General features: G+C 37.0%; 1 protein-coding gene across 6 annotated transcripts in view; it reads right to left on the reverse strand.

Moving 5' to 3' along the window:
* The window catches only part of F13B (coagulation factor XIII B chain), a 33206-nt gene extending 19593 nt beyond the window's left edge, over positions 1-13613 (reverse strand). For 2 of the 6 annotated variants that reach the window (XR_013417270.1, XM_001111017.5), the window contains exons 1-8: positions 13456-13612; positions 9155-9355; positions 8055-8240; positions 7174-7350; positions 6644-6820; positions 3103-3282; positions 2830-3015; positions 1207-1389 (exon numbers count right to left, since the gene is read on the reverse strand). Coding sequence is in view for 4 of the 6 variants with exons in the window: in XM_001111017.5 (XP_001111017.2) it covers positions 1207-1389; positions 2830-3015; positions 3103-3282; positions 6644-6820; positions 7174-7350; positions 8055-8240; positions 9155-9355; positions 13456-13519 (1354 nt within the window). In the remaining 2 variants the exon portion in view is untranslated. Of the gene's footprint in view, positions 1-1206; positions 1390-2829; positions 3016-3102; positions 3283-6643; positions 6821-7173; positions 7351-8054; positions 8241-9154; positions 9377-13455 lie in introns of all 6 variants that reach the window. The other 4 variants (XR_013417271.1, XM_015120840.3, XM_078002176.1 and 1 more) reach the window with 4 other exon arrangements.
* Between the last annotated feature and the right edge of the window lie 3493 nt (positions 13614-17106).

Consider the following 17106-nt stretch of genomic DNA (forward strand, 5'->3'; position numbering starts at 1 on the left):
ATTATGAGGCCTCCCCAGCCATGTGGAACTGTGAGTGCATTTAATTTCTTTCCTTTATAAATTACCCATCTCAGGTATGTCTTTATTAGCAGCGTGAGAACAGACTAACACAGTGGCCATCTTTAAACTACAGCATAAGATAACTTGGTTGAAAACAAGAGTACTGGAGGGGGAGGGGGTAACAAAAGAGTTAGGTGAAGAGAAGTTGCACTTTTCAGTGAGGTGATTAGGGTAGGCCTAAATAAGAAGTAATATTTGCACAAAAGTTTGAAGGGGACTGAGTGAACCACGTCATTTTCTTATGAAAGAGTGTCCCAAGCAACTAACCAGTGCAAAGGCCCTGAAGTGAGAACATTCTTGGCTTGTTTGTGGAAGAGTAAGGAGACCAGAAAGACTGGAGTGATTAGAGCAGGGAAGGGAGTATGGAGAGGTTAGAGAGACTCTTAATGTCTGAAATAATAATTCCTACAGAGACAATTCTATGCTTTATCATACCGTTGTGAATTTGTACTGATAGCCTTTCCGGCTTCAATAGATAAGCAAGATATACAAATCCCCTTTCTCTTGCCCTGATAACAATGATTAATCTTCATTTGATATTTCCTTTGATTCATTAGGACCAAACCTAACTCTCTTGAGGTGGTTGTTCCAGATATAGAATGATGTATTTCCTTTAATGCTGTTATTTCCTTATGAACTTGTTTCATTACTAGTTTTGCCCTAAATATTTTAATCTAGTCTTTGTCCTTAGAGATTACTGTATCTCCACTCAACACAATATCAATCAAATCATCAAAAACTTAATATCAAAACCATTTATAAAAATATGAGAGCAATAGAAAAATTCTACATGAATATGTGCCTGTGTCTGAATTTGAATGGGAACAGCCTCCTAAGAATTACTTGAAAGGTGGAAACTACTAACAAAAGGTTGAAAGAGCTCAAGACTTAAAACATACATTTATATATAAGTGTATATATATATATATACACTTAAAAATGGCTAAAGTAAATTTTATGTTATGCATAATTCACCACAATAAAAAAATACACTAATATTTTAGGGACTTTCTACTTAAAGAACTGGGAGGGAAAACAGTTGTGAAAAAAAATGATTTATACAAAATAGTCATTTTCATGATATTAAAACACAAGAAAATCACATAAAAGTACGAACATAAACATTCCATGTGCTCTCTTTCTTACCCAAGCAAACAGGTGGGGATGACCATTTTCCTTGTTCACAACGAGATATTTTTGATCCCCTCAGCAAGTAATATTCGTTACATCTATATTCCACGGAAGATCCTGCTGCATAGCTTGCCAGTAACCCATCGGCCACAGCCCCATTCATTACAACAGGAGGATGCTTACAATTCTCATTATTTTCTAAGAAAAGAGGTTTTGTTTTAAATTAATATGAGCTCAAAACAATATACTATAGTAACTCATACTGTAGTGTCTCAATATTTGTATTAATAAAATAATTTAGGACAATTGTTTTATAAATTCATTACAAATATGAAAAATGTTTTTCAGCTCAAATATTTTTAAAATTTGCTAAGCAAGAGTTGACAGCAAATATGTTGCCTAAAAACAACTATACGTATTTTTTCTCTTTTCTCAATTGTGAAGGAATTATGATAACAGACATTTCTTAAATCTATAGAATGAGAAACTATTCTTCAACCTAAAGATTATGGTCAATTCTAAAATTGCTCTTTGGCATTAACTCATTTTTATTTTCTTCTTTCTCATTCCTCTTCATCTCAGGTCTCAATCGACCCACCGAGGAAATATCCATTTTTTTCTCTCTTTTTGCTATCTTTTTTTTTTTTTTTTTTTTTTTTTGAGACGGAGTCTAGCTCCATCGCCCAGGCTGGAGTGCAGTGGCTAGATCTCAGCTCACTGCAAGCTCCACCTCCCAGGTTTACACCATTCTCCTGCCTCAGCCTCCCGAGTAGCTGGGACTACAGGCAGCCGCCACCTCGCCCGCCACCTCGCCCAGCTAGTTTTTTGTATTTTTTAGGAGAGACGGGGTTTCACCGTGTTAGCCAGGATGGTCTCGATCTCCTGACGTCGTGATCTGCCTGTCTTGGCCTCCCAAAGTGCTGGGATTACAGGCTTAATCTTTTTGGTATCTTTCTCTTACTCTGTAAATTTCTTTAGCATCCTTCATAGCTTTTGTCTTATTCAATAAATATCCTATATAAACATGTGTGTGAAGATCTCGCTGTGATCTGATTAAGAAATGAGAAAGATGACAGGAATAGTAGCCCCCAGGAGTGATAGTGTAGCCTGGTGGTGCCCTTCAGTAAAATCAAAGACCAGGGACGTGTCTCAGAAGGGCATAAGGTTCAGAATGGCCAGATGCAAAATATCGGCAGGACTTACCCAAGGTCAAGAACAGAATGCTCTACCCTGACTTTGTAGGACACATGGGGAGAAGAAGCAGATAATGCTTATGGCCAGCCACTCAATCCACCATGCCCTTATTTACTTCTGTAATGAAGCACGTCATCATTTATGTGCTGTCATTTAGAACTTACAGGTCATGGCATGACATAGATCAGATAACCGTGCTCAGCACCAGTGTTCAAAAAGGTTTTTTTTTTTTTAATTCTTTACATTGACTTAAATTCTATAGATGGCTACACATACACGCACACACACATGCACACATGCAACGCAGAAGAGTAGGTGCTGTAGCAATGCGTTTCTAATTTGCCTAAGCCGTGGTCTCTTCCTAGGAATATGCAGATTAAAGTAACAGAATGGAAAATTTTACACCGTAAGTTTAGCTACTGATGGTAAATATAGTATACATACCAACACACTCAGGAGCAAGTGTCCATGTTCCACGATTACAAGTTATCTCATTCGATCCACGGAGAAGGTAGCCACTTTTACATGCATATGTCACTTTGTCCCCATTGTAATAAATCTTAGAGTGTAAATTTGCTGCACCATTTTCAACGAAGGGTGGTTCCTCACAGGCTACCCTCTCCTGTCCTTCTGAAAAGGTACAGTTGAAAGAGAACAGACCATTTATCTACACATGCAGATTTCATTTTAGCAAAGCTTCTTCGAGGTGTTACTAACCAATGCATTTTGGAGGTTCTGTCCATTTTCCATTTTCACAACGTATTTCTTCTGACCCATGGATCACAAAATTAAGTTCACATTCTATACGAACTATTTCTCCATGACGATAAGTTGTTGAATGTGTTTGAATTTTGGAGTTTATAGGCAGAGGTGGAGGAGGACATCTGTTTCTTCTTCCTTATGGAAAAAAATCAGCACCTTTAGTCATATAATTAAAAAATAATAAAGATTAAATAAAAAGGTCCGTTGTGTCAAGCATCATAGAGAGTATGGCAGACTGATTCCAGGAGCATTCCTTTGATCCCCACCTCCTGATGTTAACTTCCTTGTGTGATAACTCTTTCCATGAATAGGACCTGTAACTTGCTTCTAGCCCACAAAATACAGCAAAGATCATGGATTAGTATGTGATTATGTACACATAATTATGTAACATCAGATTTTAACACCATTCTTGCCAAGAGACTCTCTCTCCTTGCTAGTTTTGAAGAAACAAGAAGCTACATCATGAGCTTCCAAAGCAGAAGGGCTGTAAGGCAAGGGGCAGCGGGCTGCCTTCAGTTAACAGCCACAAGAAACAGAGGCTCTCAGTTCAGCAGTCTGCAAAGCGCTGAATGCTGTCAATGACCACAGTGAGATTGGAAGAAGTCTTGCCCAGTCAAGCCTCAGATGAGACTTCAGTCCAGCTAACATCCTGATTGCAGCTTTGTTAGCCAGGGATGCAGGGATCTGGTTAAGCCACACCCAAACTCCCAACCTACACACAATGGGAAATAATGTTTGTGTTGTTTTAAGCTGCTGAGTTTGTGGTGACATTGTTATTCACCAATAGAATACTAAAGTAGCAAGCATTTTACATTTATTACCTCCTTTAGTCCTAAAATAACTTTTTGTAGGAACTATTATTTCTCCCATGTTATAGACAAACTAAAACTTATGAAGTAAATAAATTAATAGCATGCAGCAGATCTGTTCTTGAACCCACGTCTGTCTAAATTAAAGTCTCCTACTCTAAAATACTGACCACACTACTTTCCTATTGCTGCTGTGATAAATTACAATTTAGTGGCTTAAAACAGCACAAATGTATCCTCTTACAGTCCTGAAGGCCAGAAGTCCAGAGTCAGTTTCACTGGACTAAAATCGAGGTATCAGGAGAGCTGCATTCCTGCTGGAGGCTTTGGAGGAGAATCAGCTATTTTGCCTTTTCTAACTTCTTGAAATTACCTGTATTCCTTGGCTCACAATCCCTTCCTCAAAACATTTCAACCTGTGGCTTCCTTTATCACATCTCCCGCTTCCTCTTCTGTAGTCAATCTCCCTCTGCCTCCCTTTTATAAAAGCATTTCTGATTATATTTAGAGTCTGGATAGATAATTCCAGATAGTATTCCTACCTTAAGATTGTTAACCTCAAAGTGTCTTTTACCAGGTAAGGTAACATTTAGTGGTTCCCAGTATTAGAATGTGGTTATATTTTGGGAGAAGAGAGATATAATTCAGCCTGCAACACTGCCTATTGTATGCCTAATGACTATTTACCAGAGAAAATAGGCTTGTTGTCATGCTGGCTAATTTGGAAGAGGAAAGGGGTATAAAAGGCCTTAAGTAGGTCTGCCATTTATTTTTGAAATAGCAATGTGGGAGGCGGAGGCAGGCTGATCACCTGAGATCAGGAGTCCGAGACCAGCCTGACCAACATGGCAAAACTCTGTCTCTACTAAAAACACAAAAAAATTAGCTGGGTATGGTGGCTGACGCCTGTAGTCCCAGCTACTCAGGAGGCTGAGGCAGGAGAATCCCTTGAACCTGGGAGGTGGAGGTTGCAGTGAGCTGAGATCGTGCCACTGCACTCTAGCTTGGGTGACACAGCAAGACTCCATCTCAAAAAAAAAAAAAAAAAAAAAAAGGAAAAATATGCTTTTAAAAATTTGCTTAAAAAATCTTCTTCTCTACTACTATACCAAGGATGTCAAGCACGAATGAAAAATCATAAAATATTTAAAGTTACTGTACAGTGCATTTAGGGAATTATGATAGTTCTGGCAATTCCACTGCATACCCGTGGTCAGAGCCCTCATTTGTTTCCCCCAGCACCCGTTCCAAATCTTCACCACTTTCTTCCAAGTTGTGCCTGAAACTAGGCCTCATAAAACTTAGAAACTGGGCCTCATATAGAAAAAATTAACACCAGGTGGCTCTGGATAGGGTCCCACCTTGCCTCGATAGGGTCCCACCCTGATAGGGTCCCACCCTGCCAATTCCGGGAAACAACCTCATGGGGTCCCACCCTGCCAATTCCGGGGGTCCCACCCTGCCTCGAAGTTCCCAGAATCAGCAACTCCAAGAAAAAACCTCATAAGGTCCTGCTCTAACCAATTAGAACAAGACAACTTGCTCAGGCCATAGCTAGACCCAATTACCACGCGCCTAAAGCTTTGTTTGAATTTCGCGCCTTAAGCTGTGTTTGAACTTGTGTTTGCCTATATAAACAACCTGAAACAAGCACTCGGGGTCCCAGGGCCAACTTAGAGCTTGGGACCCTAGCGCGCTAGTAATAAATAACTCTCTGCTGTGAATCTTGTGTCGGTGATCCTTCGCGGCGACCCCTGCCCAGGAGGGAATCGACAGTTCGGTTCCAACATGCCTTCATGTCTTTCACCTGCCTGTCAATAGACATTATATCCCATATTACAGAAAATAAAAAACTACTATCAAACCCTTTGCGTCACCCTATCCTCCCAATCCTCAAACTCCTATTTATCTCTTAAGACCCAATGTAAATATTAGCCATCACTTCTGTGAATGCTATTCCACAGCATACCAATCAGAATCCCTAATGTTTATTCCTGCACTTTGTACCTGAGTTGATTGTACCATTTGTCACATTATAGCAATTATTTTTTCATATCTGCAATTATTTTTTTCATATCTTCTACTAGATAGGACCGTCCTCATATTAAATTGTATGTGTGTTTAAATAATTATGGATGTCTTCTGACAGGTAATTGCATCACCCATTTGGACACATCCAGTAATAGAAATGTGACCATAGATATTACATTTTTGGGCAGCTTCTACTAGATGACCTCTTTTCCCATTTTCACTTCTGGGTGTTAGTGTTCTGTTTTTTCTGCTTTCTACCTCGCTATTTTAGAGATTAATTTTTACATCTGGAAATATGTGGCAAATAAAGAGAAAGTATCCTTGCAAAGCTGCCAGATTGGGGTAATTAGGTCTAATAATTCCCAATAAGAAAAGTTATTTATTGTAATAAGGGATTTAAAATGTATAATATATATTTTTAAATAATAAATTTAAAAGATATAGTCATTTACAAACTAATACAAAACAAGATTTATTCAGGTGGAATATATTAAAGATTGCTGAAAATAGCACTGATTTAAAAGACAATATTTATTTTAAAAATAGGACTCAGGAAAAAAATTAGATATGACCACAGGAATTTTATCAGCGCTAATAGAGAGTAAAGCTGATAAAGACATGGCATTTTGTGAGTATTAAATTTAAAAATTTACCTTCGCATACAGGAGATTCTGGGTACCAACCGAAGTTATAGCATTGAATTAAATCAGATCCACTTAGATAATAATTTTCATGACAGAAAAACTGAATGACATCTCCTTCTTCATAGGTTTGCTTTACAGGATGAAAATAACCATTTTCAATTAATCTTAAAGAAGAGCACTTTAATTCTACAAATAAAAGAATGAATAAAATTACAAACAAATTTTTTTTCTGCTACAACAAAATTCACTATTTACATGACATATCTAGAATAAAAATTAAATTTGCCAAAAAGCTTATGAATTCATTTTATATATTTGTTAAATATCATTAAGCTTATTCTAATTTAATCCTGTGAGCTAAAATGAATTTTTTCTACTTGGGAGCTTTCAATTATCAAAGACTGCTATCAACATAATTAAAAATAAAGGCAAAAAAGTATGAAAAGATGAAATATAATTAGCATGACAACTTATATACACTTCTCTATGAGAAAAAGCTTTCAGAGTGAGAGCAGATTTTATTCCAAATGAGAACCTACTGGTACATTTTGGTGTGAGAGACCATCCGTATGTGAGACATTCTACCTCCTCCGTCTTCTTTCCTCCGGCTGTGTAGTAGCCAGTAGCACATTCATATTGTACTTTGTCCTTCACTTTGAATGTTTTCTGTGTTGTGGAATAATTTCCATTATATAATTCAGGAGCCAAACATGTTTCTAAAATTATAAAAATTATTTATTTTATAAATCTTTTTAATAACCTAGAATGTAAAAAAATATCAAAATGTGTTTTAACAGATCTTAAGAATATATGGTAAAATCAACTCTTAGTAAAATTGAAAAATAGCCCCAATTTTTCTTTGCCTCTATTCTCTTTTTTCATACACCTTGTGACCTAACCCTATCAGCTTTCTGTTCTTAAAATTCTGGTCTACAAGTGCTTGACCAAAGGCCAAAATTCAACTGAAGGCTTGTGCAGTAGCAATTGTGAAGTATGTGCTGTCTATGCATTTTTACAATTTAAACAACTTACTAACAAAGTATACATATATTTAAATTATTGAACTATTTTTAAGTATATCTGGCATTGGTTCACAACATAAAATAATGTACATGATCTTAAATTCTTCTGTAATAAAGGAAATAGTGACATACAAAGGAAAAGCTTCTTTTATTTTATTCCATTCCAATTCCTTTCATTGGTGCAAAGTAAGAACTATTGGTGTAGGTGTGCTGTAGGGATTGAGAACATTTGGATTAAGGAATCACCTAGTACTTGAAAAAAGTAATATCAACTTCCTGCATTGCAGACATAATGAAAAATAAATTCTATTAAATAATAGATATCAATATAAGCTTCAATATATTCAATATAAGTTTGACAAGCTCTTATCTTCAGTTTTAGGAAATGATTCTTATACCATGTTCTTTCCTACAGGTTGGTTGAGAAGACCATCCATCTGAGAGACATTGAACCACTTCTTCATCCTTCCCTCCAGTGGTTTTGTACCCTGAAGCGCAACCATAATGCATGTTCTCTTGAATTTTATACAATAACTTTACATCAGAGATGTAACCATTACTCAGGTCAGGCTTAGTGCATTTTTCTATGGGAAAAAAAAATTATTTGTTTAACTTAATGATGAAACTAAACTTGTTTTTTACTAAATTGTAAAATTAAGCCAAAAGTATAATGTTATTATTAGCAATTTCATTTTGGAAATATCTGCATAAAATTTTTTTTAAAATAATCTGCATAATTTTTGAAAATTAACACTGACTTTCTTTGTATTTAGTATTTTTAGTTCTTATAGTAATTTCTACCCCTACCAGATCTACTTCTAGGTAGATTTACTAGATATATCAACAGCAATAACCATATTCAACATCCTCTTTTAAATGAAACTGGCTCAACCAAAGCCCCTTACTCTGGATCACCTGCCCTAGCGGAAGATCACTGATAGTTCGATGATAGTGTAGCCTGACATAAAATAATGAAATGAGTCAATTAGATTACCTTCTCACAAATTTGAACTCAAACTTTCAATTCAAAATTGAAAAACACATTTTTCAATGGGTATCATGAGAGAAGTTGGCACACAAAGGAGAGATGAGTCTTACAAATGATAAAGCATTAGAGTAGCAATCTTGCGCTTCCAGAGGCCAGCGTTTCAAGCACTTTTCTGGCATCCTATGCTTAATTATCAAAATAAGTTTCTTGTTACTTCAAGTAAATTACATCTCTTTGCCTTGTAATGTGATAAACAATTTCAGTTATTACCCTATTCCCTTCAACAGAGTATTATTAAAAACAGATAAAGAAAATAACATTTTCATGTAAAAGCGTTCTTTATCGGATTTCAAATTACGCCTTCATGTTGTAGAAAGACAGATGACTAGTGATTTTGTTCTTATCTACTAAAAGGTTTAACTGCTTTCTGTTTTTATTGGACCCCTATTTTTATATACGAATTTCTTTGAGTATGCAACGTTGAGTGACAGACACATCCAGCTGACTTACTGAAGCACCTTGGCTCTGGAGACCAGCCTTCTGTTGTACACGTGGTTCGCTCTTCTTGTCTTCCACTTTCGGTGGTATAACCAGCCAAGCAGAAAAATGACAATTTTTGGTCTATGCTCATTGGAAAGTAATAGCTTTTAAAAATATAGTAATATTGGGCAATTCTTCCATTTTCCACATGAGGAAAACCACAGGGTTTTTCTGAAATGAGTAAATGTCAAGCTGAAAATGGAAAAAGAAATCTAAAAACATAAATTTGTAATCAGGTGACAACACAAACTAAAAGTTTTTAGGGACACTTCAACTAGTACTTATTTTTCTTACTTAAATTTTCAAGGTACTTTTGTGATAATTCGAGCAGTCCTTTTATCATAATTGATCTGCAAATGACTTTAAACATCCGACAGTCATGGTAAAACTTAGCAGACCACCTTTTCAGAGAAGCTTTGCCTAACTTCGTAGAACAGTACTTTCTTTTTTCTTCCTAGAGACAGAGTCTGCCTCAGTTTTCCAGGCTTCAGTACAGTGCTGAAATATAGCTCACTGCCACCAGGAGCTCCTGGGCTTAAGCAAACCTCCTCTCCTGTAGCTAGGACTGCAGGTACATGCCACTACATGTGGCTAAGTTTTGTTTTTTTTTTTTGTAGAGATGAGGGGTCTCACTGTGTTGCTCACACTGGTCTCAAACTCCTGGACTCAAAGGATCCTTCTGCTGTGGCCTCCCAAAGCACTAGGATTACAAGAGTTGAGCCACTCCACCCTGCCTGCACTTCCTAATAGATATGTATTGCAAGTCACATATGTAATTTAAAAATTTCTAATAGTCACATTCATAAAAATACTAAGGAACAGTTGAAGTTAATTTTAATAATAGATGTTTATGTAACCTAATATATTGAAAATATTTTACAATATTTTACGTTCTTTATTTTCTTACTAACTCTTTAAAATCCACTATATATTTATACTTACAGAACATCTGATCTTGGACTAGTGACATTTTAAGTACTGTCTCCAATAGCTATATGTGGCTAATGGCCACTGTATTGGACAGCACAGTTCAGGAATAGATAAAATTTCTCCTTAACATATGCAAACTCATAAAAAATTTTGAAATAAATCGCATTTTTAAAGAAAAAAACAGACAACCAATTAAAATAAAGCAAGACTTGAGCAAGAACTTTGCAAAATAGGACATTTAAATGGTTAGAGACCTAGTACTTAGCATTAATAGTCATCAGGGAAATGCAAATGTAAACCACCATGAGATAGTACTGCATATCCAACAGAACTGCTGAAATGAAAAAGGCAAGTTATCTCAATGATTGTGAAGAAGTGAAGAAACTGGAACTTGCATATTTCTACAACTGAAAGTATAAATCAGTCCAAACTCTGTGAGAGAATACTTTTGCAATACATTTTGGGGTAAAATGTGTACAAACTGTATTACCCAATTGAAAAAGCATATATTTTTATACCAAAAGACATGTAAAAGAATGCTTATAGTAGCGTTATTCATATAGTCCAAAACTGGGAACAATCTAAATGCCTATAAATAATAGAAAAGATACACACGTTTTAGACTATGCATACAATGGAACATTATCCAAAACAGAAATGAACAAATGGTGAATCTCATAAACATAATATTGAGTGAAACAAGCCAATCACATATGAATTAACGTATACATTTGCATAACTTTTTAAAAGAAGACAAACTAATCCATGATAATAGAAGTCAGAATGGTTACCTTTGGGATTTAGTACCTTAGAGGGATCATTTTTGTTTCTGGGGTGCTGTCACTGTTCTATATCTTGATCTGATGGTGTAAACTTTTATAAAAAAATATATAAGTGTATCCTATGACTTTTGCATTTTTCTGGATATATTATACTCCAAATGAAACATACATTTTAAAAATTTATCTTCATGTTGAAAATCTTAAAATCATAAAAACGCTTAAAAGAAAGAAATACTTGAACAATCCTAGGAGCTGTGTTGGGAAGAAACATGGGCAGTCATGGATGGAAGAAGGCCTGGATCCAGTATGATTACTCTGGCTTCAATGCCTTGGTTGATCACTGTATACCTTAATGCTACTGTGAGACATAAAAGAGTAGCAGTGCTAGCCTAGGTCTGAAGGAAATGGATGTGGAATGATGAGTAACAAAACTTCCAGCATCTGATGGAGCAGACAGAAAAACATGGGCAGGATGGTCCCCATTCCCTGAGAATTCTTCTCACCATTTTTCACACCCAAGCACCAAAGGAATTTACAATAAAAAGAGTCTTTCGAAATAGCAGTGCAGTGGTGAATACACAAGGAATTTCCCTGGGGGGCACAGGTGCTTGTCAGGGAGGGGCAGCAAAATATTCTTTGCACAACAATCCTAGGTTGTGGCTTTAAAGACTGTCCTGGGACATCGCCCTCCACCACGAGGATAGACACATTACTTGTTAAGGTAGCTGGAATGCCTTGGAGAATATGAACTCCTGAGAAAAAATTAATGAGAAATGTGAGGAATATGCTAATCATATATAAACCAGAAAATCACAGACATCTGAACATACAAAAAAAGTATATGAAGAGATGGACACACTACTGATCAGAGAATGGTAAATAAATAAAAATGGATGTTATGAATAACCGTATAGCAACCAGTATAAAAATGGACAATATGAGGTGTTGGTGAGGATGATGAGAAGCAACAATTTACATCCTCTCTCAGAGATGATATACTTCGAAACTGCCATTCTGCAAAAGTAATCTCTCACTACTCACAGAAATCAAGTACAAGAATAGACTCAAGAATCCTACCTATGAGTGAATACAGACTGACGATATTCTCACAGAAAGATAAGTTGGTTATATCATAATATTCATTCTAGAGCTATTTGTGGTTGAGAGAGCTAGAGTAACATATTAAAACACTGTAGTAGGTCCCAGGGGAAACAGACTTCAAGACTGGGAATAAGGGGATAAAATGTGTAAGTAAAGTAAGAGTGAGACCTTTCATAGGCCAATAATAACTGCAAACCATGAAATGAGAAATACAGTTAATCCAATTCTTGCCCCTGAAGTGCACAATGGGAGTTGAGAGAAGCATGCAAAAATAAGATCATTGTCTCTGTCTTCAAGCTGCTTACTTTTTTGTTGCTGTGTAAAACGCATTGTAACCTTATAATAATTAGAAAATTGACTAGAATATTGCAATGGCTTTATGGTATGGATAACGGTCAATTATATCTTCTGGTATTTCCCTATTTAGACAGAAAAATAAAATCAAAAGAAATTCATGCAAAAATCATCCTATTATAGATTAAAAGTATAAAATAAGATGAATTCTGTGTCTTTCACTTTTATAATTTTAATTATAGATGTTTGGGTAGAAAACATATAGTAAACTATTCAACTAAAACACAATGAAAACTTATATATTTAATTTCAACGAATTCCCTTAGATGTTTATTTTAGAAAAGCTTTATTGCTGTAGCTTCCTTCTTTGTATGTTCACTCTTGCTAATGCTAAGTGACCTCCCTGGATTCTTCATCCTACGGCCTGATAATATTGATAATGTTCCTAAACAACATACCCATGTATACTGCCTACCTTCCACTCTCACACTAATCTTACACACTGGGCAATCTGACTATAAAGCTTTCTAATAGGGAGTCCACAGGTGTTGGTTTGTTTGGAAAGTCCTGATTTACATGTGTTGTCCAAACAATTATTAATAGAGCCCCTCTTTTACTTTCTAAGTGTTCCTGTTTGTACAAGCAATTGTATAGTTCACCTACTAATCGTTACTTAATGTCTCCAAACCAATGAATAATTCATTGGGATAAAAATCAAAGTCTCAAAAGTAGAAAATATTTATGGCTGTTTCCTTTTCAAATTTCCCACATGAAACTCTCACCTTATGAACAGAATTAAAATTGTACAAGTTTTCTCAGTATTAGGAGTGGATTCTAGCATAAATTTAGAATTAAAGTTAACATGTGACTTTGAAATGGACATATTGTTAGCCTGAAAACCTTTTCGAAGTATTTAGATCCTTGTCTCCTATGCCCTCTAGAGATACGAGGATTTTTGTTTTTCTAACTTATACTACTGTAAGAACACTTTACTAATTTTGCTCAAAGGAAAAGGTCTAAATATTATAAAAAGTCATATTTATAAAATATGTTATAAAATTGATATATGAAGATGAAAGAGTACACTAAAACTTGAGTTGTACAAATATTAGAATCTCCATTTATACGTTTTAGAGAATAAAGAATATTAAGAATTAATTTTACCTTCTGCATAGAGTTCTCCTGAGATTATCAATATGATGATAAAAGTCAGGTTTTTCAACCTCATCTTCAGTGATGTGCTTCACAAAGATTTTAACAATTCTAAAGCACTAGGAACTTGTCATTAAGTACACAATACTTCTCTTGAGGAAAAAGTTAATAATTTATAACCTCTCTCTAAGTCCTTTTGTAACAAGTCTTACATTTCACTTAAAATATTTTGAAATAATGTTAAAATAACACAACTATATTAATTGACATTACTTATCATGCCAGAGTCCAGTAAGAGTATTATAACTGATTAGGGCAACAATAGCAACAGAATAAATAATTAACACAGGCTGCATAAAAAAACTAGGTAAATTTTCAACCTAAGTTCCCAATTGTCAATTCATAAAGTTCACTTGAGGCCATGAATCTTTACTAATATTGATCAGGTAAAAAGATGAACTTAGGAACATGAGATAATGGATACCTGATGTTGAAATACGTTGTTGCCTAGATTGCACTCCTTAAAGAGATATAGAACCATATTGTCTCAATGATAAAATAGTATTACTTATAATAGTAGTATTTGACATTTAGAGAGTTTCTACTTTGTGGTAAGTGGTGAGATCAGCACTATGCTACATCAACATTCATTCATGAGAAATGTTAAAATGTCTATGATATAGCAGGACATGTAACAGTTTTGAGGTATTTAGCAGTGAAAAAATGGGATTAAAATTATTGTCCTCATGGAGTTTACATACTAATGAGTTTTAATTTAAAATACAAAATAGGAAAAAATGGTGGCTAGGAGGCAGGACTAACTTGCAACTCCCACTTGAATGGACAGAGCAGGATGTGGAGACTCGCATCATGAACTTTTGCTCCAAGAACTACTGCAGGGATATACCAGGAAAGCCAAGAGATTCCACAGACCCTCTGAAGGAAGTAGGTTGCTCCTGCATGAAACAGAAGACAGCCCACATACTGTGAATGCCCAAACTGTGAAAAGTGTGAAAGGGGTATTGTCCACCCCTGAACACATACCCTTGGGGAGCCTGAAGGTCTAGATCATGGAAGAAGGATTTGACCTTACCTGGAGCCGAGACAATTTAGAGAGCTGAGTGAAATACAGGGGTAGAGGAAGCAGGGAGTAACACCCCATGGTCTCTGTGAGTCCCCAGAAAACCATTTCTGACTTGACTCACAGGGGCTGCCAGAGGAACTGGGAAAAGACCACAGGGAGAAGGAAACCTCCAGCTGAACTTTGTAACAATTCCAACCGAACACAAAGTTTCCTGGCCAGAACTCGTGAAAAAGCGTGAATCTGGTGTGGGTGTGCAGACTCAACAGGTAGGGAGGCACAAAAGTCTGGCTTGCATTCTCAGCTGGGAGGCTGGTAGCCTGGGGCAAGTTCTCACTCCTGTTCCCCCACTGCCTGGAAACAAACTCGGTGCTTTTGGGAGGAGCACAGTAGAAGTGAGATTTGCTTGTTGGTTTGTGTGGGAGCTGGGTGGATGAGGTCTGTAACTGCCAGCTTTCCCCCACTTCCCTGACAACCTGCATGACACAGCAGAAGCAGCCATCATCCTCCTGGGAAGGTAACTCCGTTGACCTGGGAATCACACCCCCATTTCCCACAGAGCCACAACAAGCCCCACCCAACGCGAGTCTGAGCTCAGACATGCCTAACCCTGCCCCCACTTGATGGTCCTTCCCTACTCACCCTGGTAGCTGAAGACAAAGGTCATATTCTCTTGGAAGTTCTAGTGTCCCACCCACCACCTCATCCTCCCTCCCTTATGCTACCACAGTTGATGCTCTCTTGAAAGCACTACCTCCCGGCAGGAGGCCACCTAGCAGGAAACTAGTGCATTAAACAACTACAACTAAGGACCCTCACAGGGTTCATTTCACTCCCCTGCCACCTCTACTGGAACAGGTGCTAGTATCCATGACTGAGAGACCCGAAGACAGTTTACAACACAAGACTCTATGCAGACAACTCCCAGTACCAGCCCAGAGCCTGGTAGCCCTTCTGGTGGCTAGATCCAGAAAAGTAATAACAATCACTACAGTTTGGCTCTCAGGATGTCACATGCCTAGGAAAAGGGGGAGAATACTACATCAAGGGAGCACCCCATGGGACAAAAGAATCTCAACAGCAGCCTTGAGCCTCAGATCTTCCCTCTGACATAGCCTACCCAAAAGAAAATAAACCAGAAAGACAATTTTGGTATTATGACAAAACAAGGTTCTGTATCACCTCCCAAAAATCACACTAGCTCATCAGCAATGGATCCAAACCAAGAAGAAATTCCTGAACTGCCAGAAAAAGAATTCAGGAGTTCAATTATTAAGTTAATCAAGGAGGCACCAGAGAAAGGTGAGATCCAACTTAAGGATATCAAAAAAATGATACAAGACATGAGCAGAGAAATCTTCAGTGAAATAGATAGCATAAATAAAAAACAATCACAACTTCAAGAAATAAAGAGCACACTTAGAGAAATGCAAACTGTACTGGAAAGTCTCAGCAATATAATAAAACAACCAGAAGAAAGAACTTCAGAGCTTGAAGACAAGGTTTTCGAAGTAACCCAATCCAAAAAAGACAAAGAAAAAAAAATTAAGTGAACAAAACCTCCAAGAAGTTTGGGATTATGTTAAATGACTAAACCTAAGAATAATTGGTGTTCCTGAGGAAGAAGAAAAATCTAAAATTTGGAAAACATATTTAGGGAAATAATTAAAAAAACAAAACAAACAAACAAACAAAAACTTCCCTGGCCTTGCTAGATATCTAGCCATCTGTATACAAGAAGCTCAAAGAACACTTGGGAAATTCATCATAAAAAGATCATTGCCGCCGGGCACAGTGGCTCACTCCTGTAATCCCAGCACTTTGGGAGGCTGAGGCAGGTGGATCACGAGGTCGGAAGATCAAGACCATCTTGGCCAATATGGTGAAACCCTGTCTCAACTAAAATACAAAAAAAAAAAAAAAAAATAGCTGAGGATGGTGGCGTATGCCTGTAATCCCAGCTACTTGGGAGGCTGACGCAGGGGAATTGCTTGAACCCCGGGCGGTTGTGGAGGTCGTGCCACTGCACTATAATATATAGAAGATTATAGCAGAATGTGGTCGCTCACGCCTGTAATCCCAACACGCTGGGAGGCTGAAGTGGGCAGATCATGAGGTCAAGAGATCAAGACCATCCTGGCCAACATGATGAAACCCCGTCTTTACTAAAAATACAAAAATTAGCTGGACATGGTGCTGTATCTGTAGTCCTAGCTACTTGGGAGGCTGAGGCAGGAGAGTCACTTGAACCCAGGAGGTGGAGGTTGCAGTGAGCTGAGATCGTGCCACTGCACTCCAGCCTGGCAACAGAGTGAGACACCATCTCAAAAAAAAAAAAAAAAGAAAAAGAAAAAAATAAAAAGATCATCACCTAGGCACATAGTCATCAGGTTATCTGAAGTCAAGAGAAAAGGATCTTAAGAACAGTGGCAAAAGCACCGGGTAACAAGTAAAAGAAAACCTATCAGATTCACAGCAGATTTCTAAGCAGAAATCCTATAAATTAGAAGGGATTGGGGACCTATCTTCAGCCTCCTTAAAAAAATAATTATCAGCTAAGAATTTTGTATCCAGAAAAGCTA

Source organism: Macaca mulatta, chromosome 1 (assembly GCF_049350105.2).
Source record: "Macaca mulatta isolate MMU2019108-1 chromosome 1, T2T-MMU8v2.0, whole genome shotgun sequence".
NCBI classification, from domain to species: Eukaryota; Metazoa; Chordata; class Mammalia; order Primates; family Cercopithecidae; genus Macaca; species Macaca mulatta.